Source organism: Ornithorhynchus anatinus, chromosome 3, assembly GCF_004115215.2.
Source record: "Ornithorhynchus anatinus isolate Pmale09 chromosome 3, mOrnAna1.pri.v4, whole genome shotgun sequence".
In the NCBI taxonomy this organism is placed as follows: Eukaryota; Metazoa; Chordata; class Mammalia; order Monotremata; family Ornithorhynchidae; genus Ornithorhynchus; species Ornithorhynchus anatinus.
This window is the reverse complement of record NC_041730.1, coordinates 73,390,963-73,416,915: the sequence shown is the minus strand read 5'-3', so window position 1 is coordinate 73,416,915 and position 25,953 is coordinate 73,390,963. Positions and strand designations below refer to the sequence as shown.

The 25,953-nt window shown below is 42.4% G+C and overlaps 1 protein-coding gene across 1 annotated transcript in view; it reads left to right on the top strand.

Moving 5' to 3' along the window:
- Positions 1 to 25,953, top strand: part of CCBE1 (collagen and calcium binding EGF domains 1) — a 244,365-nt gene that overhangs the window by 202,119 nt on the left and 16,293 nt on the right. Inside the window, exons 3-6 of the mRNA XM_029059038.1 lie at positions 3,697 to 3,749; positions 8,303 to 8,437; positions 13,631 to 13,768; positions 22,254 to 22,357. Of these exons, the coding sequence (XP_028914871.1) occupies positions 3,697 to 3,749; positions 8,303 to 8,437; positions 13,631 to 13,768; positions 22,254 to 22,357 (430 nt within the window). The remainder of the gene's footprint in view (positions 1 to 3,696; positions 3,750 to 8,302; positions 8,438 to 13,630; positions 13,769 to 22,253; positions 22,358 to 25,953) is intronic.

The following is a 25,953-nucleotide window of genomic DNA, read 5'->3' as shown; positions in this document are numbered from 1 at the left end:
TGTTGGAGCTCATTCACCCTTTGTAGATGCACCATGGTATAGTGGGTAGTGGATAGAGTATGGGCCTAATCCCAGCTCTGGGTTCTAATCCCAGCTCTGCCTCTTTGCTGTGTGACCTTGGGCAAGTCTCTTCACTTCTCTGTGCTTCAGTTACTTAATCTGTTAAATGGGGATTGAGACTATGAGCCCCACGTGGGACAAGGACTATGTCCACCTCAAATTGCTTGAATCCACCCCAGCATTTAATACAATAAGCGGTTAGCAAAAACCAACATTGAAACACTAGACATGGGGCCTCCCCAACTTCAAAGCCCTCTTGGTAGCCCACCTCCTCCAGGAAGCATTCTCACTCAGTCCAGAACGATGTAAGACCTGAATCTTCCATCTCTAAAGTGTTTATCTTTCAAAGGGCCCAAATTTTGCAGGTACTTTTTTCTCTGAAGAAGACTAGAATTTCATTTAGCCATGTTTAATAAGCTGAAGAAATAGAGAAAAACCTGTTTCATCCACTTCCAAAGTCTATTAGAAAATGTTCCCAAGGTTGTGCTCAAGCCTGGCCTTTTGGTCAGAAGCTTTACATTTTCCATTAGCCATCATTGACTGGTGTTTTCATTTCCCAACCAAGAAATTGTTAAAAAGCAAGTGTCACCATCTCAGCAAAAACAAAGCTCAATGCTGTCCTTTGCTTTCCATGATATGAATGGCCATGAGCTTCCAGCACCAGCAAAGAGCGTAGGTATAATTAATAATCTTCTTAAATATTATGAATGTTGTCACTGTGAGATCCTAAAAATGGGACAGAAGGAAGAAAAAAATGGTCTGAAATGTCTTGTGTGGTTTGCTTCAAGGGTAAGCAGGGTGTAGGGGAAGAACATATGTTTCTGATTCTCAAGTCTAAATCACATTTAAGCATATGGTTCTATTTTCCTGTTTCTAGTTAGAATAGTATATCTAAGGCATGGGCCTTCAAGATGTTTGATAGCATGTTAAAAGTGCATATTAATGGGTACAAGCCCACCGTCTACTCCTCTGTGATGGAAGCACTTATGTTTCAGAGGCTGCTGTCCTTTCCAAACATTCAAAGGATTTGGGGTTATCAACCTGACATAACCAGAAATAACCTACCATTTTCCTATTAAATTAGATTAAAATGGAGTAGTTGAATAAGTTTCAGAATGTGGTGGCATTCTGATAGAAGATATGGCTTTTATGATTGCCTTGGAATGTGTTTGATATGTGGTTTAAAAATTAATATTCTCAATGTTGATTCATTTTAATTGCCCAAATGACCCAAGCACAGCGATCAAGGGATTGTGGTTAATGACACAAATTCATCTCCAAAATGACCCACGGCTCATCACAATTTATCATTATCTTGCATGTAAAACAACCGTCAATTGCAAATGACAGTTTAAAATAAACAATGTATTATTCCCAACTGTGGAAAAATAAACTCTGGCTGCACATTTTATACAGTCTCCAAGATTATGTGTAATATGAATTATGCTGAATGCAGTTTGAGATGACCAGAGAGAAATCTTTGCTGTGTTATCCAAACACTGATGCTTGTTAGTCCTGCAGACATTGCCAGGGGTTTTATCTTCAGGAGAAAGAAATTGAAAGGAAGAAGTTCGAAGATGCATCAAGGATGAGGCCATTTGGGGCCACTGATTTTCCAAATGCAAGTAGTTTTTTAGGAGAATGAGAAAGAAGAGCCAATGGTGAAAAATTTAGATTTTTCCCTAGAGTCAAAGACCTCTGATGGTGAGAGCCTCAGAACTCTGTTGGAAAATGATAAATCAGTCAAGCAGTAATATTTATTGAGCACTTACTGTGTGCAGAGCACTGTACTAAGTGCTTGGGAGAATACAATATTATAGTGTCTGTAGTCACAATCCCTATTGTCAAGGATCTTACAGACTAGAGAGGGAGACGGAAATGAAAATAAATTAAAATGGTCAAAGTCATGGTGGCAGAGCTGGAACTGTGTTGTCTTGGGAGAATTTTCCTTCTCCTTTGGCACTAATGCAGGTGGGGCTTAAGAGGATTTGAGGGGAATCACATCAGTGCTTGTTTCCTTTGCATAGATTGTCTCAGGCTATGCACAACTCAGGTCTCCAAAAGGCCAAGGCTACACTATTTGCACTTGGCAACAGAGGCTACCCTGAGATAGTCTAAGAGACCCTGCTGTGGCCTTCTGCATCCTCCATTTCTAGGGTTAACACCCGGATGTTTTTCTTGTTTCGTCGACTAAAGGAAGATGTAAAAACAGTGAATCTGGTTCTCTCAGTGTATAATCTCTTAGAGGAAGTTATCTAGTTAAAGACTGGGACAGCAGCTCCAACTTCTTGGGACAAGGCTCATTACTCTCTAATAGTAATCATAATGATTGTGATATTTGTTAAGTGCTCACTCTATGTGAGGCACTGTTCTAAATGCTGGGATGGACACAAGCAAATTGGGTTGGATACATGGGGTTCAGAGTCTTCAATCGCTGTTTTACAAATGAGGTAACTGAGGCACATAGAAGTGAAGTGACTTGCCCAGGGTCACACAGCAGACACATGACAGAGCCAGGATTAGAACCCAGGTCCTTCTGACTCCCAGGCCCATGCTTTATCCACTAGACCACACTGCTTTCGCTTCATCTCATGGGTCCATGATACCTTGACTTTCCAAGTCCAGGAAAAAGCTTACATGTTGCTCTGGTTCCATTAATCAATCAATCAATTGCATTGGGAAGCAGTGTGGTCTAGTGGTAAGAGCATGTCCCTGGAGGTCAGAGGACCTGGATTCTAATCTCGGCCCCAACTCTTGTCTGCTGTATGACTTTGGGCAAGTTGCTTAACTTTGCTGTGCCTCAGTTTCCTCAACTTTAAATGGGGATTAAACCCTACTCCCTCTACTTAGACTGTGAACTCCATGTGGGACAGAGAAAGTGTCCAACCTGATTTTCTTGTTTTTCCCCAACACAGTACAGTGCTTGGCACAGAGGAAGTGCTTAACAAATACCATTATGATGATGATGGCGATTATGATTTTTATTATTAATTAAGCAGTTACTGTATGCAGAGTCAATGTGTAAAGCATGTTTTTTTCTTAATAATCCCTGCATGACCTGTCCAGATGTTGAGCGGAAGGTCAGTAGGACGGTGGACAAGACAAGGGGTTAGTGAACCAGCAGCAAGCTCCTCCTCTTGGAGATTCCCAGACAGTTTAAATGGTCACAGTGAGTGAGGAATCCTGGTGCTACAGTGATGGATGATCTGATCTAGAAATCACTTCTCAAGTAAAATTGGCTGGTGAATGATGGGGAAACTGTGAAGGGAAGAAATGAAAAGAATTAACAGAATGCTTCTTAGGGTTAACCACTTGGATAACAAGAATTGACTTTTGCAAAGTCTCCATTTTCTTTTATGGCATTGACATTAGTTAATTTGATTTTTGATTTGCTTTACCTTTTGCAATCTTAGAAAATAAATTAAACAAGTCCTTGACCTGTAATTTCTGTGAAAATCTTATTATTCCCTACTGGTTTCTTTTTCTTTCCATGATTAAATCCCACCCATTAAGTGAGACTTTTGAGTAAATAGTTTCTTTTTAATTATGTCTAGGTGACAATTAGGGAAGAATAACCATTTTTCAAATGCCATAGGTCATCTACAAGTCACATCTTTTATTTTTTATTTTTTCCAGGAAAAAATGCTGCAAAGGTTATAAATTTGTCCTTGGACAGTGCATTCCAGAAGGTATGTAATTTTAAAGTTCAAAATATAACTTCAAAACCTCAAAATTTAAATCAATTCATTTCTGGTCATTTATTAACAATTTTTTGACACTAAATCAGTTATTCTGCCCCAGATTTGCCTGGGGCCACACACTATATAATGTGCCTAAATGAAGGTTGTGTTGAATCATTTTGGCATTTCAGAAGCTAAAAACCCATTTTCTACTTAAATGTTAAGGTCAGGTAGATAGGTTAACAGGTAAATGTGTCATGAATTAAAACAGAGAGGTGATTTCTGCCTTTTGGTAACAGGCCTTCCGAGTAGAGGAGGATGCTAGAAATAGCTGGTTTTCCCCATGGGACATGCTCATTCATTCATTCAATAGTATTTATTGAGCGTTTACTATGTGCAGAGCACTGTACTAAGAGCTTTGAATGAACAAGTCGGCAACAGATAGAGACAGTCCCTGCCGTTTGACAGGCTTACAGTCTAATGCTCCCATTCCCATCTCTGCTCCTTGGCATTACGTCTGGTTCCACTATATTCTCTTGTCCTGCTACCACTTCCCTCCCCAGGGATGGACTCTGCCATTCTCCTGAGCCCCCCGCAAGGGATGTCAGAAAATATCTAATACAGTGGCTCATGGCTAGTGCCAACAGAGAAAGGGGCTTCCTTGGAATTTCAATTTGCACAACCACCAAAATTCCCAATTTGTACATAAGGAAATGAAGAAATTGAACATAAGAAAAACACTGAGTCACAAGTATGATTTTCTTATCTGGTTAATGATTAAAGTTTCATTGGCAGAGAAAGCAGAGAAAAAATTTGGATTATTTAGCTAAATTAAACAGTGAAGGGAGCTTCCGGTTGTCTCTGAATCTAACTAAACCTCAGGATAATTATTGAGGTCGAGGAGAGGCCTGGAACAGTCAGTATGGTTAAGGAAACATCAGATTTTAGGGGGCTCATTAGCCAGATTGCTTCCTGGCCCATCCTCTGACCCAATCTCTGTCCCACCCAGAATCTCTAAACTCCATAGCCAAAGTTTACAGAATCATAAAATTGGAAAGATATTTGAAAGGCCATCTGATCTCATCCCTTGCATCCAGCTCGTGAGTGCTGAGCTATTCAGAACAAATGGGTATCTTATTTTAGCTTTCTATGGCTGAAAATGACACACTATTCCTTTGTGGCCTGTTAACGGTATTTTATAATCCAGACAGTCAAGAAGTTCTTCCTCTGTGGCTATCCAAATGCTCTCATTCTGCAATGTAAGGCCTTGATTACTTTCTGAAACTCCTTGTGCTTTTTCCTCCTTCTCTTAGTTGTAATGACATTTACTAAGCATTTACTATTTGTAAAACACTGTGTTAAGTGCTAGGGCAGAAACAAGATAATCCCTATCCCACACAGGATTCACAATCTAAAATGCAGATATTTTATCCCCATTTTACAAATGAGGAAACTGAGGCACAGAAAAGTTAAGTGATTTGCCCAAAGTCACCTAGCAGAAAAGTAGCAGAGCTAGAACCAGGACCCAGAACTCTTTCTGGTACTTAAGTGCTTAATGTATGCCAAGCACTGTACTAAGTACTGGGGTAGATATAAAATAATAAGATTGGACACAGTCTCTGTCCCACACAAGGCTCACAGCCTAAGTAGGAAAGAGTAGGATTTAATCCTTATTCTTTAAGTCATATTTATTGAGCCCTTACTGTGTGCAGCGCACTGTACTAAGCACATACATCCATTCTCAATCCTGTGGGAAAACATGATGATATGCACGCTGAGTAGCTGCACTACAATATTTTATTTTACAATGAGGGAATTGAGAATCAGAGAAGTAAAGTGTCTTGCCCAAGATCACAAAGCAGACAAGTGGCAGAGCCAGGATTAAAACCCAGATCCTCTGATTCCTAAACTCCATGCTCTTTCCATTTAACCGTGCTGCTTCTTGATTCCCAGTTCCATCATTTTATCATTTTCCCTTAGGCCAGTCTGCCTCCCAATTAATTCCTTAATGAATTTCCATATTCCTTAATACTTATGACTTAAAATCTTTACTTATTCTCCTTCTTGGTGTTTGCCTGGATGGCAGTTCCAGCCAATCAGCTACTCTCCAGTCCCCACTGACTGGGCTGGGTTAATCCTGTGTGTTATTACTGGGCTTGAGAGTCATTGCAGATGTTGAGTGAGGGCAGTATGGTACAGTGAGTCTCTGGCTTATGTTTGTCTCCCCCATTGGAGTGTAAGATGCTTGTGGGCAGGGAATGTGTCACTTGCCTAATCTGTACTTCCTTGGCATCCAGTACAGTACACTGCATCAAGTGGGCACTCTACTACAAATAATAATAACAATTATGGTATTTGTTAAACTCTTACAATGTGCCAGACACTATACTAAGCACAGGGGTGTATAAAAGCAAATCAGGTTGGACACAGTCCCTGTCCCACATGGGGCTCACAGTCTTAAGTCCCATTTTACAGATGAGGTAACTGAGGCCCAGAGAAGTGATTTGCCCAAGGTCACACAGCTGACAAGTGGCGAACTCAGGATGAGAACCCATGACCATCTGACTCCCAGGTCCATGCTCTATTCACTGCGCCTCGCTGCTTCTCTACTACTAACACCAGCATTATAGAGAACTTTTTACAAGTAAATGGTCAGTTCCAGAGTCCCCTTTCCCCATTTTCCACTTATTCATCCAGTAATCAAAAAGGGAAAGGGTGCAGAACTCTGCTCATCCCTCTGGGTCGTTTGCTTCAGAGGAACCTGCCCATCTGGGGCCATTCGTCCCCCTGCCTGTCTTCTGGGACCCTGCCTGTGGATGTTGAGAGTGCACAGTGCTGGCTGATATTTACCAGTGGAAGGAGTGACAGTATTTCATTCACTCATATCGTATTTATTAGGCACCTACTATGTGCAAAGCACTATACTAAGCACTGGGGAGAGTACAATATAACCATAAACCTTTATTTATTAAATGCTTACTGTGTGATAAGTTCTAGGAATAGAAATGCTTGTGGGAATGTTGGCAATCACTCCATCTCATTTGAAGGGACTGAGGCCCAGGCGATCATGTGGTCATGTAGACTGAGCAGATTTCTAGCCCCTTGAAGCTTTCAGACTGCCCCTGCTCACCCCCCTCTACATGAGGAGCAATGTGGTTTCATGGAAAGAGCACGGACTTGGGAGCCAGAAGACCTGGGTTCTAATCCCAGCTCCACCCTGTACCAGCTGTGTGACTTTGAGCAAGATACCTAACTTCTCTGTGCCTCATTTACCTCATCTGTAAAATGGGGATTAAATACCTGTTCTCCCTACTTAGACTGTGAGCCCTGTGTGAGACAGGGACTGTGTCTGACCCAATCATCCTGCATCTTCCTGAGCCACTTAGAATAGTGCTGACACATACTGAGAACTTAATAAATAGCACAATTGTTGTTATTATTATAGACTATTATAGGCCAGCAGTTTACTCAGATCATCCTTCTCAGAAGGAGCCTGGGTCTATGGCTTTTTCTGTAAAGCTGTTATCTGTCAGCCGTGAAGCCACAGAATGAAGGGGTGAGTGAGAAGCGGTATGGTCTAGTGGATGGACCACAGACCTGGGAGTCTAAAGGGCCTGGGTTCTAATCCTGGCTCTGCCACTTGTCTACTTTGTGATCTTGGACAAGTCACTTCATTTCTCTGTGCCTCAGTTACCTCATCTGTAAAATGGGGATTAATGCTGTGAACCCCATGAGGGACAAGGACTGTGTCCAACCTGATTACCTTGTTTCTACCCCAGCATTTACTACAGTGCCTGGCACATAGTAAGCACTTAACAAATACCATTTTTAAATAATAAATGAATAAGGTCCTGGGCCTGACCCTAACATGTCACATTTTAGCACCTACTTGAGCTCCAAGCCCCCGTTGAGGCACTATACATATAAATGGAGGAGGAAGCTCTTCAGGGCAGTAAGTCAGGCCTCTGGAGAAACCACATAAGTGGATACAAGCACAAGAGCAATCTGTAGACAAGTCAGCTTGGTGACTCCAATCTGAAAAACTGACCTCACTAGTTGTAGTAATAATAGTGTTTATTAAGCACTGACTCTGTGCAGAGCACTGTACTAATCACTCAGAAAGAGTACATAGGAGGTAATTAGACACAGACCCTGGTCCTTGCAGGGCTCACTATCTTTGAAGGGCTTCTCAACAGTATTACTTCAGGTCTGTGCTGTTCTTCACTATTAGATGCCATTAAGAGAGAATGGTAGGGTTTTAAGTTTAAGTTTAAGAACTTGATATTCACCCTACCTTCAGCCCCATAGCACTTATTGTATATATCCATAATTTATTTATTTAGATTAATGCCTGTTTCCCGCTGTAGACTGTAAGCTCCTTGTGAGCATACTAACTCTGTGGTATCAGACTCTCTCAGGAACTTAGTACAGTGCTCCATATACACTAAGCGCTCAATAAATACCATTGATTGATTGCTGTACATCCCAATTGTTGAATCACCTTCGTGAATGTTGTGATCACTATAACTGATGATGCACGTGCACATTTTTCCCATTTTCAGACTACGACGTATGTGCCGAGGCCCCTTGCGAACAACAGTGCACCGATAACTTCGGCCGAGTCTTATGCACCTGTTACCCTGGGTACCGCTACGACCGTGAGAGACACAGGAACAGAGAGAAGCCCTACTGCTTAGGTAGGTGAAGGAACACATTTTCCACTCCTGATCTTGATCAGGAAGGAATGTTCCATTTGTTTTTCTCTCTCCCTCTGGATGGGTGATTGGTAGACCAAGAGACAGAAGTTAAAGTGGTAAGACTACTGTTGTGAGCAAGTAACCTGCCTGTTATAGTGTTATATTGTACCCCTACTGTAAACCATTATGGGCAGGGAATGGGTTTATTGTTATATTGTGCTCTCCCAAGAACTTAGTACAGATACCCTGCACTCAGTAAGCTCTCAATAAATACGATTGATCAATTTCCTGCAAATTGCAAATGCAATGGCACAATAAAGGACAATTCTGAACAGTTCACAGTGTGGAATAGAGTGCCATTTGCAATATTTTTGTTCACAGCCCCACTCCTGGATCTCACTGTGAGTGCTCTCATCTTCTATACAAAAGACAGATATATATTCATAGATGTGTTTATGTTAAAATAGATGCATCATTAATATGGCCCGACCAAACTTTTGGCCCCTCTCCACAAGCAGTTATAATGTTTGGATAATGTCTTAGACTCATCCCAATGGTCACTGTTATGATAACATTAACTTATGATTAAAACCAGGATATCACAATTACTGTAAAAGGCATCTTCGGCTGCTGGGAAAATGCCACCACTGCAGCCTGCAGAGGCTTCCCTGAGATATTTATAATTGTCCTTCATAATCAAAGATGACACCAGTGGTGGTGAATTAACATGGCACAAGGGTAGATGAGAAGACTGATGCAAGAAGGGCAGTCCTTATTACCATGGGCCCAACAAACTTGGCCTTTACATTGATATGTTTGCTGATTCCAGTGCCTGGTTTTCTGTATGGTCGCTCTCTTAGCCTCATGAGTCTTCCAGAGCTTCTGCTCCCAAAGAATGGCTCCTTTTTGGATTGAAGTCTGCCGTCCTGTCTACTATACTGGTCACTGACATTCAGGGGGCAATGCTTCATGGTCTGAGTTGGGGCTTCATCGAATCCTTAAAACATTCCCTCTGTTCCCTCTGCTTAGTGCTTTCCACAAAGTAAGCGCGCAATAAATACCATTGATTAATTGTTCTGAGTCCTGAAGGACTTGCAGTACCTCAGGCAGGCTTGCTGTTCTCCAGACATCTGTTTTCACTGTGGAGGATGCCTAGATGCCTTGATTCCCCCTCTAGATTGTAAGATCATTTTGGGCAGGGAATGTGCCTGTTTATTATTGTATTGTACTCTCCCAAGTGCTTAGCACAGTGCTCTGCACCCTGTAAGTGCTCAATAAATCCGATTGAATTGAATTGAATCTCGCTCTTTTCGGCCCTCCCAAGCAGCAGCCATCTGGGTGTATTGTTGCCACTCATTCCATAAGTATGTCCATCTCAGAGCAACTGTATAAGTTGAACTAAACTTCAGTGCAGGTGCACTGACTTTGTCTCAGGGCCTTGTCTCATTTCTTGGTGTTTCTTTTTGGCTCTTGGGTGAGAGCTATGGAGATTGATGGGGCATTGTCCAGGACGGTGGATGTGCTAATGTAGTTAACTTCATGGGGAAGTTAGAACTGCCAGAGTGGAGGCAATAATGATCAAACACCAGCTTCCCTGGCTTGGTTAAGATCAGAAGACCTGATTGCAGGGTCTCAGAGCAAGTGCTGCCACTCAGAAGGGAAGTGTCTGAAGGGGTGAGGGAAATAGGGTAAAGACTGGGATGACTACAAGAGGACCACTGCCCACTCTATGATTCTGAAGCATCAGAGCAGCTATGTGAACACTGCAAATCTCCCCAAGCAATCAATGATATTTATTGAACACTTACTATGTGCAAAACACACAGCACTGAATCAGGCCCAGACTTCCCTTTCCAAATTCCCTTCTTTGCTTTCTCTTTGTCATTGCTGTTTGCAGCATTGCCCTCCCTAATTCCCTTTGAACTCTTTCATTTGGGATCATTACCTTTTGTGGTCTCTCCAACAACATACCTTTCTGCAACTGCTTCCTCAGCATTTCCCAGTGAGCTGACTTCTGAAACTAGGGACTCTCAAATGGTTAAGTGCTCAGTACAGTGTTCTGCACACAGTAAGCACTCAGTAAATACCACTGACTGATTGGCTAAGTCCCTCAGTTGCTTCCCCAAAAGATTCAGGACCCAGAATCAGGGTGAGCCAGCAGAAAATCAACTCAAGACCCATAGTAAGAGGAGGTGTTGGTTGGGGCTAGCTTGCGTTACAATCAGAGGCCCATTACTGGATGAAATTTTGCAATTGCACTAAGAACCAGTCTGGCACCATTCAAATAATTCCAACAGAAACCCAACAGAGGAAAGCAAAACAATTTCTCAAATAGAAATGAGAAACAAATGGCAGAGAAAACAGAACAAAAAAGAAACAGGTTCATCTTGAGAGAGGCTTAGAAAGGGGCAATTTAGAACCAACTCAGTAGACTTCACATAAGAGTGTAAACGCACTGAGAACAAGGGCTGGTTTTCTTTCCCTCCCAGGCATTTGAGTTCTGTACAAAATAGGTGCTCAACAAATACTATTGATTAAATATATCATTTATTTAGGCAACAACCTGGGTACCAATTGTATAATTTATTATTGCAGCCCCTTCATTGGATAAAAATTACCTGTGCCTGGAAAAACAACAGAATCTCCATCATGTCCAATCACTGAGGAGTACCTCTTTCTGGGTAGAGTTCTGGGGCAGAGCTTCTACAGGATAGCAGTGTCCAACCCAGGAATGTTCTGCCCAGGTGGGCAGAAGCAGCTGGGGAACTGGCTACCATAGATGCTCTGCTGGAGAGCTACCCTGAGATGCCCAAATGATCTCTGGAGTCATCTGAGTCCATTAGTAATACTTCAGTGATAATATCTATTTACCATTAGATTATGAACCCCTCGAGGGACAGGGTCAATATCTACTTACCACCTGTGTATTCTTTTTTAATGCTTAGTACTGTGCTCTGTACACCGTAAGTACACTATTATTGTCATGACCCCCACCCAGGGATCGCTTCCTCACAATATCAGGTGTTGGACCTGTGAGCCCTTAACCAGGAATTTGATTCCCTCATTAATTTGGGTGCTCAAATGACATGTCAAAACAGTTAACCAAACATTACTGTTACAGTGGAAAGCTTTATTTTAAACTAAAACAGGGGTTAGGTGCATATGCACAAACACACACACACACACACAACATGACACCTGTAGTTACCAATCCAACTGGTTTGCCCCAAGTCTTGGTGAAGATGATAGTTTCAAGAAGTCAGACTGCCCGCAGCTCATCGTTGTCCTGGTTTTCTCCAGGTCTTGGTAAAGATGATCCCATGTTGGAGGAGTTTTAAGGAGTCGGATGGCCTGCAGCTCATGTTCATCCTGGTTCAAGTTTTAGGTGCTGGGCCGTGGCAGCCATAGGTGTCTCTATGCATGGCTTAGGTGGTTCCATGCTGGGCAAATCGGGCCAGTTCTTTCTCCCTTTTATTCACTGTTCTCCGGAGATTGCAGAAGGGATGCTGCTCAGGATTGCCTCTTGTCTTCCACTCGTTAGCTCATTACCGGGTAAACCAGAGAGGAAGGCGACCCTCCCTCTGGGTTTATCCAACAGAGTGCATAGCCCCATTCAGCGGCAGTTCTTTTCCATTCCAGCAGAGCAGTTTAGTCCCTCCTTAAGATCCCAGCAAGATAGTTCAGTTCCTCTTCTCAAAACTCCTGAAAGAAATAATACAGTTTCTCCTCTAAATCATCCTTTGGCCTTGTTGCTCCCTGAGTCAAGTAATACAAGATGGAGTCACTTTTGCCTTGTTGCTCCCGGGGCCAAATAATACAAAATAGAGTCAATCTCACTCACTGCAGTTATCACTACTATGTACAGTAAAGTTGGGGGGTTTTTTGTTTGCTTTTTTATTTATTGTATTTGTTGAGATCTTACCCTGTGCCAAGCACAGTACTAAATGCTAGGGTAAATGTAAGCTAATGAGTCCATGTTCCACATGGAGCTCACAATCTTAATCCCCATTTTACAGATGAGGTAACTGAGGCACAGAGAAATTAAGTGACTTCCCCAAGATCACATAGCAGATAAGCGGAGAAGGCAGGATTAGAACCCAGGTCCTTCAGAGTCAGGCTTTCCCTTCCATAGATAACACTGGAAGCATCTATGTCAGATGTGTCATCGTACTACCTGAGCTGGTAAGTGGCTTGAAATATGTGAAGGGAGGATTGTGACATGAAGGGTACTCTCAGGGCACCCTGTGTCCACAGAGGCTGAATTAGCTGGAGCTGTGGTCCAGGTTCTGGATCAAGGAATCTTCCGGGGAATCCTTCTCACTTGGTTTTAGGCTCCGCCCTAGAGTAGTACGTGGCTGAGTTCTAGTCAGTACATGTGGCTGTTTATTTGAAGATATTGCTCCTGGCAGCTGGCATGTGGGGCCTTCCCCAACCCTCAATTTAATCATGGACTTGAAAGGTGTTTGAGACCCTCTTCCCGGAGTGTGAAAACATTCTTGCTCTGCCCTCATCAGCTTTCCCAGCCCAGGAAGAGCTTCAAGATGTGGAGGAAAGAGTTTGGGTTCCGGGTCACTGATGAGTCATTTTTCCCTAGGAATCTTCCATGACAGGGCTTCCTAACCACCAGTATTAAATGGCAATGCTGCTTCCCTAATGAGTTCACTGAGGGTGAGAAACTCATGAGCAGCTTGGAATGAGTCCCTTGATGTTTTGGTCTCCTCCTCCATGAAATGAGAGACCTCAATCCATCTGGGTACCGTCAAGTTTTTTTTTTTAATTTTAATATTGGGGTTGTGTTCCCAAAAAACCTCATGTGACAAAAAACCCAACTTGTGCCAAGCCCAATATGGGCAAGTGGAAAACTGTTTCTTCCAACCCCACACCATGCCATGGCCAGACAGACATGTGTTTCAGGAAGAATGTTCCCTAATTCCTTAATAGTGCTCTGTATGATTTATGAAATGAAAACAAGCATTTTTTAAAAAATGACTGTGTTGGAAACAAAAATGGCCATACTGTGTAAATGCCAGCTAGAACAGGTTTATGGTAAGGACCTTTCCAAAAATTGAAATATCCTCATGTATTTAGAGTTGCCCTGATGGAAGATGCAGAGGATGTACAATATCCTGGTTTGTTTGCTGTTGGCTCATTAACAACCCTCTTTTTGTCTTCTTGAAATTGGTTCCCATTTAGATATCGACGAATGTGCCACCAGCAATGAGACACTCTGCTCTCAGATCTGCATCAACACACTGGGAAGCTACAGATGTGAGTGTCGAGAGGGCTACATCCGTGAAGAGGATGGAAAGACATGCACCAAAGGAGATAAAGGTGAGTGCTGCTTGGGGCTGAACTGTATGTACCTGGATCTTGTGTCACCTCCTCTTAAACCATTCAAATGAACTGAGACTCTGTGATGGAAAACCAAGATGACCAAACTGGGGAGACAGCAAACTTGTGTTCTCGTGAGAATTGTAACCACTATTGGAAATACAGCCTGTGAATACATTTTTAGGCTGTTAATATCCTTCACCACTGGATGCATTAGCAAAGGTCAATTAACATTTGACCACTGGCAAGGCAAGTCAGCTTGGTTTAGGGGCAGAATGCCGAGCTGGGGCCAGTCTGTGAACCAGGAATTGGAGAAATTCATAGGAATTATTAATTCCTAATTCGAAACTAAGTTTCCCTTCGCAGCATGGCTCAGTGGAAAGAGCCCGGGTTTAGGAGTCAGAGGTCGTGGGTTCTAATCCCAGCTCCGTCGCTTGCCAGCTGTGTGACTTTGGGCAAGTCACTTAACTTCTCTGTGCCTTAGTTATCTCATCTGTAAAATGGGGATTAAAACTGTGAGCCCCGCATGGGACAACCTGATCACCTTGTATCCCCCAGCGCTTAGAGCAGTGCTTTGCACATAGTAAGCGCTTAACAAATACCACCATTTATTTATTTTATTTTTTAGATTGTAAGCTTTTTTGTGAACAGGGAACACATGTCTACCAAGTCTGTTAGACTGTACTTTCCCAACTGCTTAGTACAGTGCTCTGCACATAGTAAACAGTCAGTAAATACAATTGATTGAGAATTGTACCTCCATGTATTCCATCAATAATATTTACTGAGTTCCTGAAATATGCAGAACACTTCACTATCTAGCAAGGGAAACAGACACTTAAATTACAGTTAGGAAGAAACAATAAAACATATTTGAGGTATACATATGTTATATGGGGTATTGTGAATAGGTGTGAAAATCCTCAAGTGGCAGTTGGGGAAATATGATCTGAGGTGCATAGAACTTAATCAAAAAAGACCTCCTGGAAGATATGTGATTTCAGAAGTGCCTTGAAGATGGAAGAGAGCTGTGCTTTGCTGGATATTAAGTGGTAGGGAGCTCCAGGCCAAGGGGAAAGGTATGAGGAAGAGATCAGAATCAGGCATGAGTAGGTTAGCTTAAGAGCATGATCTAAGATATAAGAGGGAAAAAATGGTGGATAAGTAGGAGGGAAGGAGCTGATTGAATGTCTTAATAACAAAGGTCAGTAGTTTCTGCTTAATATGGAGATAAATGGACAGCCATTGAGGGCATTTGAGGAGTGGGGAGACATGCAAAATGATGCAGAAAGGCAGGGAAATGAGTGATGCAGTAATTGAGTTGGGATATAACAAGTGCCTGGAGTCTCCATTTGAAAGGAGAAGGGTTGACTTATGGAAATTTTGTGGAGGAAGAACTGATTAATTTGGTGACACAGGGGTTGAAAGAGGAGGTGGAATCAAGGATAATGCCAAGGTTGCTGCCTTGATAACTGGGGAGGATGGTGGTGATGTCAACTGGAAAGTTAAGTGAAGGAGAGGATTTGGGAGGAAAGATGAGGAGTTTGGTTTTTAAGCAAATTTTGCTTAAGGTGGAATGGGATATCAATGTGGAGATCTTCTGGAGGCTGAAGAGGGCGGTAAAAGAGAGCATTCAAGGCTATTAAGGAAGATTTAAGTTATCTGTATAGGGATTATGGTTGAAACCCTGAAAATGATTTAATTTCCCAAGGGAGTGGGTGTTAGTTGAGAAGGGGACCCAAAATAAAGCCTTGAGAAGCATCCAGTTAGGAAGTAGGAGGCCGAGAAAGCCAAGAAAGATCCGCCAGAGAGATGAGGAGAACCAAAAGGTACCTTGTTTCAGAAGAAGAGAGTGACCTCCATAATTTAAGACAATCAGGAACTTAAGGAGGATTAGGACAGAATAGAATCCATTAAATTTGTCTAGAAGGAAGTCACTAGTGATTTTTATGGTAACAATCTTGATTATTTGAAAGGGGAGGGAATCAGGTTGAAGAAGATCAAGACGGCAGTTAGAGGAGAGGGATTAGAGACAGTGGGTGTATATAACCCGTCTGAGGATTTTGGATAGGAATGGAAAGAGGAAACTGGGGCAATAGCTGGAAATATTACAATGAAGTTCAGGCATTTTTAGAGAGGGGAAATGTGGGCTTATTTGAAGGCAGAGAGACAGAAGCCATCTAAAAATGAAGAGTTGAAGACAGTTTAGGGAAGAAGCAGAATGGTCTAGTGAAAAGAGCACAGGTCTGGGAGTCAGAAGACCTGAGTTCTAATACCAGCTCCGCCAAATGTCCCTTAACTTCTCTGTGCTGCAGGTCTTCTGTTCTTTCTCCTACTTAGATTGTGAGCCCCATGTGGCTTTAATCTACTTATATCTACCCCAGTACTTTGAACCATGTTTGAAACATAGCAAGCTCTTAACAAATACTATAAAAAAGAGGATAGGCACAAGTAGAAGAGTTAGACTTTGAAAGCTGTTAGGGCTATCTACTTGATAGAGGTGAGAAGACAAGAGGAAGGTGTGGGAGAGTTCACAGTTGGTGGTTTGAAATTTGTCAAGGTATTTCAGAGAGACTGGGGCATGGTATTCTTCAAGTGCCTAATTAGACTCTTCAGATTGTGCTCAAAAGAGACAAATGTGAAAGCCAAAAGAGCAATGTGATAACATGGGATTGGGAGTCAGAGGACCTGGGTTCTAATCCCATCTCCACCAAATGTCTGCGGTGTGACCTTGGGCAAGTTACTTAGCTTCCCTGTACTGGGGATTCAATTTCTCTTCTCCCTCCTCCTTATACATTCATACTGAAAACTTCTATGTAAACTGAAGTAAGATTTGACTCCAGTGTTTAATGCTGGTGGCTGGTTTCCATGGCATTACTCATGGAAAATGTCCAGAATCCCAGTTTCACTGGTCTTTGTACGAAATAGAAATTAATATTCCCCCATTATTAGCCGTAGTGAAAGTCGTCAATCAGTCTTGCAAGCATCCAGAGGGAGGAAGAGCAGGGACCACTGATCCCTGGAGTGCTGATACTGTTCCCCAACTGTTTGGGAAGTCAATGAATGGGTGATGCTCCTGGTTCTGAGTGGGATCTGGAAGGAATTAATTTTTTTAGGGCTAGTCAATCAGCCAGTGTATTTATTACTGAGAAGCAGCATGGCTCAGAGGGAAGAGCATGGGCTTGGGAGTCAGAGGTCATGGGTTCAAATCCTGGCTCAGCCACCTGTCAGCTCTGTGACTTTGGGCAAGTCACTTAACTTCTCTGTGCTTCAGTTACCTCATCTGTAAAATGGGGATTAAGACTGTGAGCCCCAGGTGGGACAACCTGATCACCTTGTATCCTCTCCAGCGCTTAGAACAGTGCTTTGCACAAAGTAAACACTTAAATGCTATTATTATTATTAAGTGTTTACTGTGTGCCGAGCACTGTACTAAGCACTTGGGAGAATACAATAAAAGAGAGTTGGTAGACATTTTCCCTTCCCACAACAAGCTTACAGCCTAGAAGGGGAGACAAACATTAAAATACATAAATAAATTACGGATATGTACAGAAGTGCTGTAGAGCTGAGGGAGGGGTGAATAAAGGGAGCAAATCCAAGAGCAAGTCTATCCCAGTGTATAGACATCACAAGCTCTACAGCTGCATCTGAAATGGAGTGGAAATGTAATCTTCATTTGGTGGAGGAAGGGATTAGAGAGCAGACTTCTAGAGCAAAGATAAATGATAGTTGAAGAATATCTTTAGCCCCTTCTAGGCAGACGTGTTTCTTGGCATAGCTATAAAATATACAGATTCTTCACCCAGTAAAATCACCGTGAAAAAAAAAAAAGCTGTTAGATCAGCTGGGAGTGACTAATAAAGTCTAGCGCTGCAGAAAAGCCTTAGATATTTCCTCTGCTTTGGAATAACCAATAGAAAAAAAACCACAACAGTTTATTGCAATAATGTTTTTTCCTAAGACATTATTATTAAGTATAAACATATGGGATACAAAAATCTTTTTCTTTGGTTTATGATGTTACTTTATCCAATATCTGTAAAATTAAATAAGGTCACAGGAGTTTTCAATTAAGCACAGACTCAGCTGGTTAGGACTGGCAGCAGAGGGATTTTGTCCAGAATAGGTACCCTTTGATGATAGAAAGGTTACAGCCAGGTCACCTGATTGGCATTTGCAAGCAAGCAGGAGATGTAGCTCTTCAAGATGAGAGCTCCCTGATGGCAAGATGATCTTCATTTACTTTGATTTTGGGTGTAGGTACAAGATAATTAGAGAAGCAGAATGATGACCTAGTGGAAAGAGCATGGACCTGGGTTCTAATCCCAATTCTGCCACTTGTCTAATGTGTGACCTTGGGTAAGTCACTTAATTTCTCTGTGCTTCAGTTTTCTCACCTGGAAAATATTCTCCCTCCTATTTAGACTGAGCCCCATGTAGGACAGGAACTGCATCAGACCCGATTAACTTCTACCTATCCTAGGGCTTAGGACAGTGCTTGACACATAATAAGTGCTTAACAATTATTATTATTTTTACTATTATTCTCCCTAAAAATATGTTAGAGCCAGTTCAGTGAGGGCTAATATGCTGTTAGGCCCCAGGAGGCAGCACTGGGTGATGGAGTTATTTTTTTAAGGGAAATGACAGTAAACAGTCTTGTAGCTAAACCAGCTTGACTCATGTCCATTTATCCTGCTTTTGTTTGTTTCTTGGAAATATCTTCCATGATTTGCTTATATCACTGTTTGTTGTAGTTCACTGCCATAGGTGTGCCAGGCATTTGAAGATGACATTCAAACTGCTGGGAAGAGTAATAATAGTATTTGTTAAGAAAGAACAATTGGTTGACTAAATAATTCCCAGGTTTTAAGGAGTCATTTTGAAGTGCATATTTATGGTGCTACCCTTTATAGCTGGAAGCAGCATGGCCTAGTGGAAAGAGTACAGTCCTAAGAGTTAAAGGACCTGCATTCTAATCCCAGCTCCACCACTTGTCTGTCACGTTGGGCAAGTAGTCACTTCATGACTGTGCTTCAGTTTCCTCATCTGTAAAATGACAAGTAAATCCTCCATCTTCTAATTTAGACTGTGTTTGGCACATAGTAAGTGCTTAAAGAATACTATATTTTTTTAAAAAAATGTAGTCCTTTGTTTTTGTAACATTCCCTAGCATGTTTGAAGAGTATGTCAAATGCTTCTCTGGGATCCAACAGTGACTGGGGTGACCAATCATCTGGTTTTAAAATGGACAGTCCAGTTTTCAGCGGGTCTGTCCCTTGCCTGGTCTGGATTCAGAACTGGGTGCCTGTCTGACTGACATTTTAATTTTCAGCCTGCAGCCTCCCTCTGTAATAATAATGAAATTATAACAACAACAATAATAATAATAACCATGGAATTTGTTAAGACTTACTATGTTCCAAACTCTGAGGGAAATACAAGATAATCAGGTTGTACACAGTTTCTGTCCAACATGGGACTCACTCTCTAAGGTGTCCCACTTTCCTGATGAGGAAATTGAGGTACAGAGAAGTTAAGTGACTTACTCAAGGTAATAGAGCAGACAAGTTGTGGAACCAGGATAAGAGCCCAGGTCATCTGACTCTCAGGCCTGTACTCTTTCCATTAGGCCACACTGCTTCCCATAGCTTTAGGAGCCCAAGTTCCCAAAAAAGGAATGCACTGCCTCTGGAGGAAGAAAGGGAGGTCATGGTACCTAGAGAAGCTCTCTAGGTTCAGGCAAATTCTGCCGGAATAGGGCAGATCTGCAAAAGGGAGTGTCCATATTGCTAATGTAATGCAAGTGATGTCACTTGGGTCTTGGGATCTGGATTGTTTTGGAGAGCTGATGCCCGCCACCCTACCAATAGCTAGCCCAAACAGGTTTCCTAATAAGTGACCATTTTAGCAGGTCTGACCTTAGTTCAGAAATCTTAAAATAATTTCTGTACTGTCAGCTTTTTCCTTCCCTGCCAAAAGTGTTCTCAGGCGGCCAACCACCAGGTGTGAAGTTGGCTTTGAGGCCTGGATGGGAACAAATTCTTCAGATTCCCTGGTCCTCAGTGTCCTTGAACTTGAGAGTAACTAATTGTGTGCTCTGAGCAGCTTTTGAGTGGTCGGGGTCCAAGAGCTATAGCTCCCTGACATCATGTGGTCAGTTAATGTAATTGCACTAGTCCTAAAGGCAATTCTAAGAAAAACGTATTAGGTATCGTCTCTTTTTATCAGCTTTTGAGAACATCAAAAATAGATGTGGATACAGCTTTTTAATCTGACTCTTAAACATGTTTAGAAAATGGCCCATGTTCTCCCTTCTCTTATGTGAGAGTACAGGCTGTCGTTGGACTTGAGACACAATTAAGGCTCAAAATGTCTTCTAAAGTTGAAAGGTTGTAATTCAGAATCAATTTTCTTTCAGAACAATGCTATAAATGATTAACTGGTTCCTGAAATAAATCTGGATACCCTATTTTCAACAGAGTTATTTGAGATTCTGTACTCAATTACAAATAAACAGGTTTGTCTATATCCCATGAGTCAATACCAGCTCATTGGGGTCCCTGGGGCCCGAATCTGTGACATCAGGTGTCACTGGCATAGAGCAGAATTCATTCATTTAGTCAACCGTATTAATTGATAACTTAGCGTGTGCAAAGCACTATACTAAGCACTTGGGAGAGCACAGTATGATATGAACCTAGGTGCCAGTATTCTAAAGGTGGGACAGGAGTCACTGGGCTTGTTGAACTTTTCCCTGGATGGTTGATTCTCACTTAGCTGCTCCCTTTAGCATGTGAACCCTGCTGAATTAACAAAACTTTTTAAAGATCTGGGTTCGGGCAGGTCAGATCCCATGCTGGTGGTCAGGCTCAAACCAGGGAGGACCTTAAAATCTAGTCTTGTAAATCATCCCCCAAAAACTCTTCTCACTTCTGTTTCCTGTGGCCTTCTGGAAGGGACAGTTGTGCAAGGAACAGGATTAGGTGGTGCGGGTCTTTTCTAACTAAGCCTGCTGTTTCCCGTAGCTGCCGGCCCCTCTGAATTGACTCTGCATTTGGCTGCGTTTAGCTGTGTACCCCTCAAGTACTTTGTTCTTTCAAAACCTCATATTCAGGAAATCTCACACTGAAGTATTCACCTGTTCCAACACCATGCACACCCAGAGTTCTTTCACTTACACTCATTGTGAGCAGGGAACATATCTACCAACTTTGTTGTATTGTACTCTCTCAAGTACTTAGAGTAGTACTCTTGTTTATAGTAAGCATTCAATAAATATGACTGATTGATTGTTAACATGGCCCAAATAGGTATGTGTTGTCAGAAGACGATCTCCCAATTCTCTAACAGTATCTTAGCCAACGCCTGCAGTAAAAACAAAGCTTATGGCAAAATTGAGTCTACATTTTGGTTATCCTTTTTGATTAGCTACCCATATTGAGTTTTTAGAGGGAACTTAGTAAAATGATTTTACAGTAGCCTTAGGGCACTTGGGTCTGTTCAAGATTGCCTGATAGTCCTGATAGTATCTACCAGGATGGCGTGGTGGAAAGAACACATACCTGGGAGTCAGGAGGTCATGGGTTCTAATCCCAGTTCTGCCACTTGTCTGTTGTGTGACCTTGAGCAAGTCACTCAACTTCTCTATGCCTCAGTTACCTCATCTGTAAAGTGGGGTTTGAGATTCTGAGCTGCATGTGGGACAGGGACTGTGTCCAACCCAATTTGCTTGTATCCACCCCAGTGCTTAGTTCAGTGCCTGGTACATCATAAACTCTTAACGAATACCATCTTTTGTTTTTTTTACCCCAGCACTAGAACACAGTTAGGGCTTAATAAGCACCACAAAAAAAAATAGCCCTGCTTGTTCCTGATGCTTCATCACACTTCAATCAATCAGTCATAATTATTGAGCACTTACTGTGTGCAGAGCACTGCACATACTTGATATACACGGAGTATCATTGACATTTATGGGGGTTCTTTTGTTGTTAATTTGCTAAATGAGCTTCATATCTTTATCAAAATGTCAGTGCCTGCTTCCGATCTGGAGATAATTAGTCCTCTGGAATAATGACAGTGACCAGCTTTGGAAAAACTGTATAAAAGTTTTGCTTCCCAGAATTGAGAAATAATGTGTAGTGTTTGAAAACTGGGCCTTTATGGGGCATATGAATCATGTCTGGTTTATAGGACCTGCCTCTCAAAAGGCAACGATAAATGTACAGCACTTGCTTGCTGAAGTATTTAACGATAAACATCTACCCATATAAAAGAGATGCTAAAATCAAAACAGCTGGTTTGAAAAGGCTGCCGGGCCTCTTTGACACTCTTCCACTCCAATCTGTGGCACCTCGCTTGTAACCCTAAAAGTCGTAACTCTGAAGAACCTGTCTATCTCACACATACTTGTGCCGCCCTTCCTGGGCTAGCTGTGTCCCTGTCTGACAGCTTGCACTAAGCTGGTCTTCCCTTTCAGGACAAGACGAGAAGGTTGAGAACGTAATGAAGGCAGGATCCTGCTGTGCCACGTGTAAGGAATTTCACCAGATCAAGCAGACAGTTCTCCAGCTGAAACAAAAGGTATGTGCTCTGAACTAAAACTCTGTCGGAGAAGGGAAGTTGGCCGAAGTATAAATTAGAGACAAAGTGAAAAGCCACAGATTTCCAAAAATGGCACCTCAATATCCAACATATCTTTTCAGCACTGATGCTCACAACACTAAGTGGTGATTATCCCTGGGTTTGCCAGAAATACAGCATAACCAAAAAAAAAAATAAGATAAATTGTTAAAAAAAATCCCCTCTTTCATCTCCCATTTGAGTCATTTAGGAGCAGTGTGGCCTAGTGGAACAAGCATGGTCCTGGGAATCAGAGAATCTGGCTTTTAATTCCATCTCTACCAATTATCTGCTGTGTAACCGTAGGCAAATCACTTCATTTCTCTGTGCTTCAGTTACCTCATCTGTAAAATGAGGATTAAGACTGTGAGCCCCATGTGGAACATGGAACGTGTCCCATCTCATTATCTTGTATTTACCCCAGCACATAGTATAGTGCCTGGCACATGGTAAAGGCTTGACAAATACAAAAAAAAAACCCAAAACCAAAAAACCCACACATAGAGGCAGGAGGGTGAGATGAGGGTGATGGGGTAGTGGAGAAAAAGGAGTTTATGTGGTGGCATCAACATCTGCCCAGTGTTTCACACCTCTAATATATGAAAATGGTTTTAATGTGTTGCTCACTTTGTAGGCAGTGTTCTGCTCAATAGGGAACTTTGCACACTGGGTAGGATGGGTTTTAAATTCAGCCACTAAGTAGCTGCGCTGAAGAATGCAGCCAGGTCTGAGTCCTCTTTTAGTGGACTGATGTATTATGCAATTACATCCACTACATAGTCTCTCCCAGACTGTGCCGCTCTCCATCTACAATCGTCCTGGTAGTCTATCCATAGAGTTTTCTTGATAAAAATATGGAAGTGGTTTACCATCGCCTCCTTCCGTACAGTAAATTTGAGTCTCTGCCCTCGACTCTCTCCCATGCCGCTGCTGTCCAGCAGGGGTGACTTTTGATTTGTAGCAGGTTGCCTTCCACTCACTAGCCACTGCCCAAGCTAGGAATGGAATGGGTAAGCCTCTGCTTGACTCTCCTTCCCGTACCCGAGACTGTTAGAGAACTGGAAACTCTCCAGGTGCAACCCTGAGGGGGGGCTCTGGCCCTTAGGAAATACTAAATAAAATACCATTATCCTTATTTTTAATATTCACCTTTGTCAATGAACTTTAGACCAAAGGCTGTTCAAGTTCTATAGACTCTGTGCCTCCGTTTCCTTAACTGTAAAATGGAGATTCAATAGCTGTTCCCCTCTTATTAAGACTTTGAGCCTCATGTGGTACAGAGACTGTGTCCAACTTGTTCTAAGCACTGGGGTAGATACAAGTTGATCAATACTTGACATTAGCATTTAATAAATGCCATAATGGTAATGATAATGATGTACTACATGCTGTTGTATTGATCATCTTCTTGAGCTTCAGTCCACAGCTCTCCTCTCTTTAACACTGTCCACTGGCTCTCTGTCTCTTTGCAGCCAACAAAATTCCTCATACTCAGCTTGACACTCTATACAACTTCCTCATTAACAAATGTTTGAGAGATCACTGTGTGCTTAGCATTGTTCAGAGTTCAGTGGAGATGTTGGCATGGTATGAGAAATATTTGGGCCCTTCCTCAAAGAGGTTACAATCTAAAAGCAAGATAAAATATATGAAACCTAAGCAAAAAGAAGGCAGTGGGTTTCAATTAGGTTCATTATATACATGGATCATGTCCTGCTCAGCTGAAGAAAGCCTATGGACAGGATGACTTTTGAATTGTTTTACACATTTGAGGAGTGCAACTTATTGGAGGGAGTAGCAAATCTATTCCCAACCCAGGGATGGAGTAGTAGCATTTTTTGAGTTCACACTTAGTACAGGCACTATACTAGGCACTTGGGAAGTACAGAATACCAGAGTGACACATCCTCTGCCCACAAGGAGATTACCCTCTTGTGGGAGAGATAAACATAAAATATTTACAACTAGAAAGGTAAGAAATAAATAAAGCAGACATATATGCATAGTGTTAAGGAGGTTGTAAAGACGTTCATAAGTGCCTGAGTTGGCTGAAGGGATTATTTGGTTCAGAATGCTGGAAAATTAATTAGGGAAGCCTTTTTGGAAGAAATGGGATTGTAGAAAGGATTTGAATGTGGGGAGGGCTGTGCTGTTTGCCCATGCTGTTCCCCTGGCTTGGAACTCCCTTCCTTCCCAAATCAAAGAGACAGAGGCAAGGGAATTGAGACAGAGGTATTACAAGGTTGGCTTGGGAGGAATGAAGACAGTTGGGGAAGAGCAGAAGAGAGAAGATAGATTGATCTAGATGGAGGAGAAGCTTGAAGCTGAGTGTGGAGAGGTTTCTTTTGCTGAGAAGAGACAGTGAGCCAGTGGACAGTGTTAAAGAGAGGAGAGCTGTAGGCTGAGTGATGCATCAAGAATATGATCAATATAGCAGCGTGTAGTATATCATCATCACCATTATGGTATTTGTTAAACACTAGTGTCAAACACTGTTCTAAGCACAGGGCTAAGATACAAGTTGATCAAGTTGGACACAGTCCCTGTACCCCATGGAGCCTACAGTCTTAGAGGGGAACAGCTATTGAATCCCCATTTTACAGTTGAGGAAGCTGAGGCACAGAGAAGGTAACTGACTTGCCCAAAGTCACACAGCAGGCAAATGGCAGAGCCAGGATTAGAACCCAGGTCCTCTGACTCCCAGGTCCATACTCTTTCCACCAGGTTATGCTGCTTCCCAGGTTGGAAGCCTAGAAGCCCAGCAAGGAAGCTAATGCAATTATGTAGCTGGGAAAAGGTCAGCACCTTGTAGCAGTTTCAGGGGAGAGGAAGGGGTGGATCCAGGAAATACTGTGCAGGAAGAAACCAATGGGATTTGAAAATGGACTGGATATGAGAGTTGAATGATCGCAAAGAGTAGAGGATGACACCAAGGTTGTGGGCTTCTGAGACAGGGTGGATGGTAGTGTTGTTAACTGAGGTGGGGAGATGGGTTTAGGAGGAAAGCTAAGGAGTTCAGTTTTTTTCATGTTGAGTTTGAGATGCCAGCAGGGCATCCAAGTGAAACTGTTTTGGAAGCATGAGGAGGTGTGGGATTGCAGATCCAATAAGAGATCAGGGCTAGAGGGATAGATTTGGGAGTCATCCACATAGAGGTAGTGGCTGAAGTCATAGGAGCAGATAAGCTCCCTAAGAGAGTGGGTGCAAGTGAGAAGAATAGAGGACCTAGAACAGAGTATTGGGGGAAGCCCCGAGGATTAGAGGCAGAATAGCAGTCAGAGAGGTGGAGGAGAACCAAGTTAGTGCTCTGTCAGCTAAACTGAGGCCTGATAGTTTTATGAGGGAGGGGTTCATGTTGTGAAAGACAGGAGAGATCTAAGAGGATCTTGAGGAAACATAGTACTTTGGGCTTTACTGTAAAGGAAGTCAAAGGTGACCTGGGAGAGAGCAGTTCCGATCAAGTGAAGGCGTCGACAGCCAGACTGCAAAAGGTTGAGAGGTGATAGGCTTCCTTGTTAACATCCCTGCCTCCTGTCTCTCCACACTCCAGTCCATAT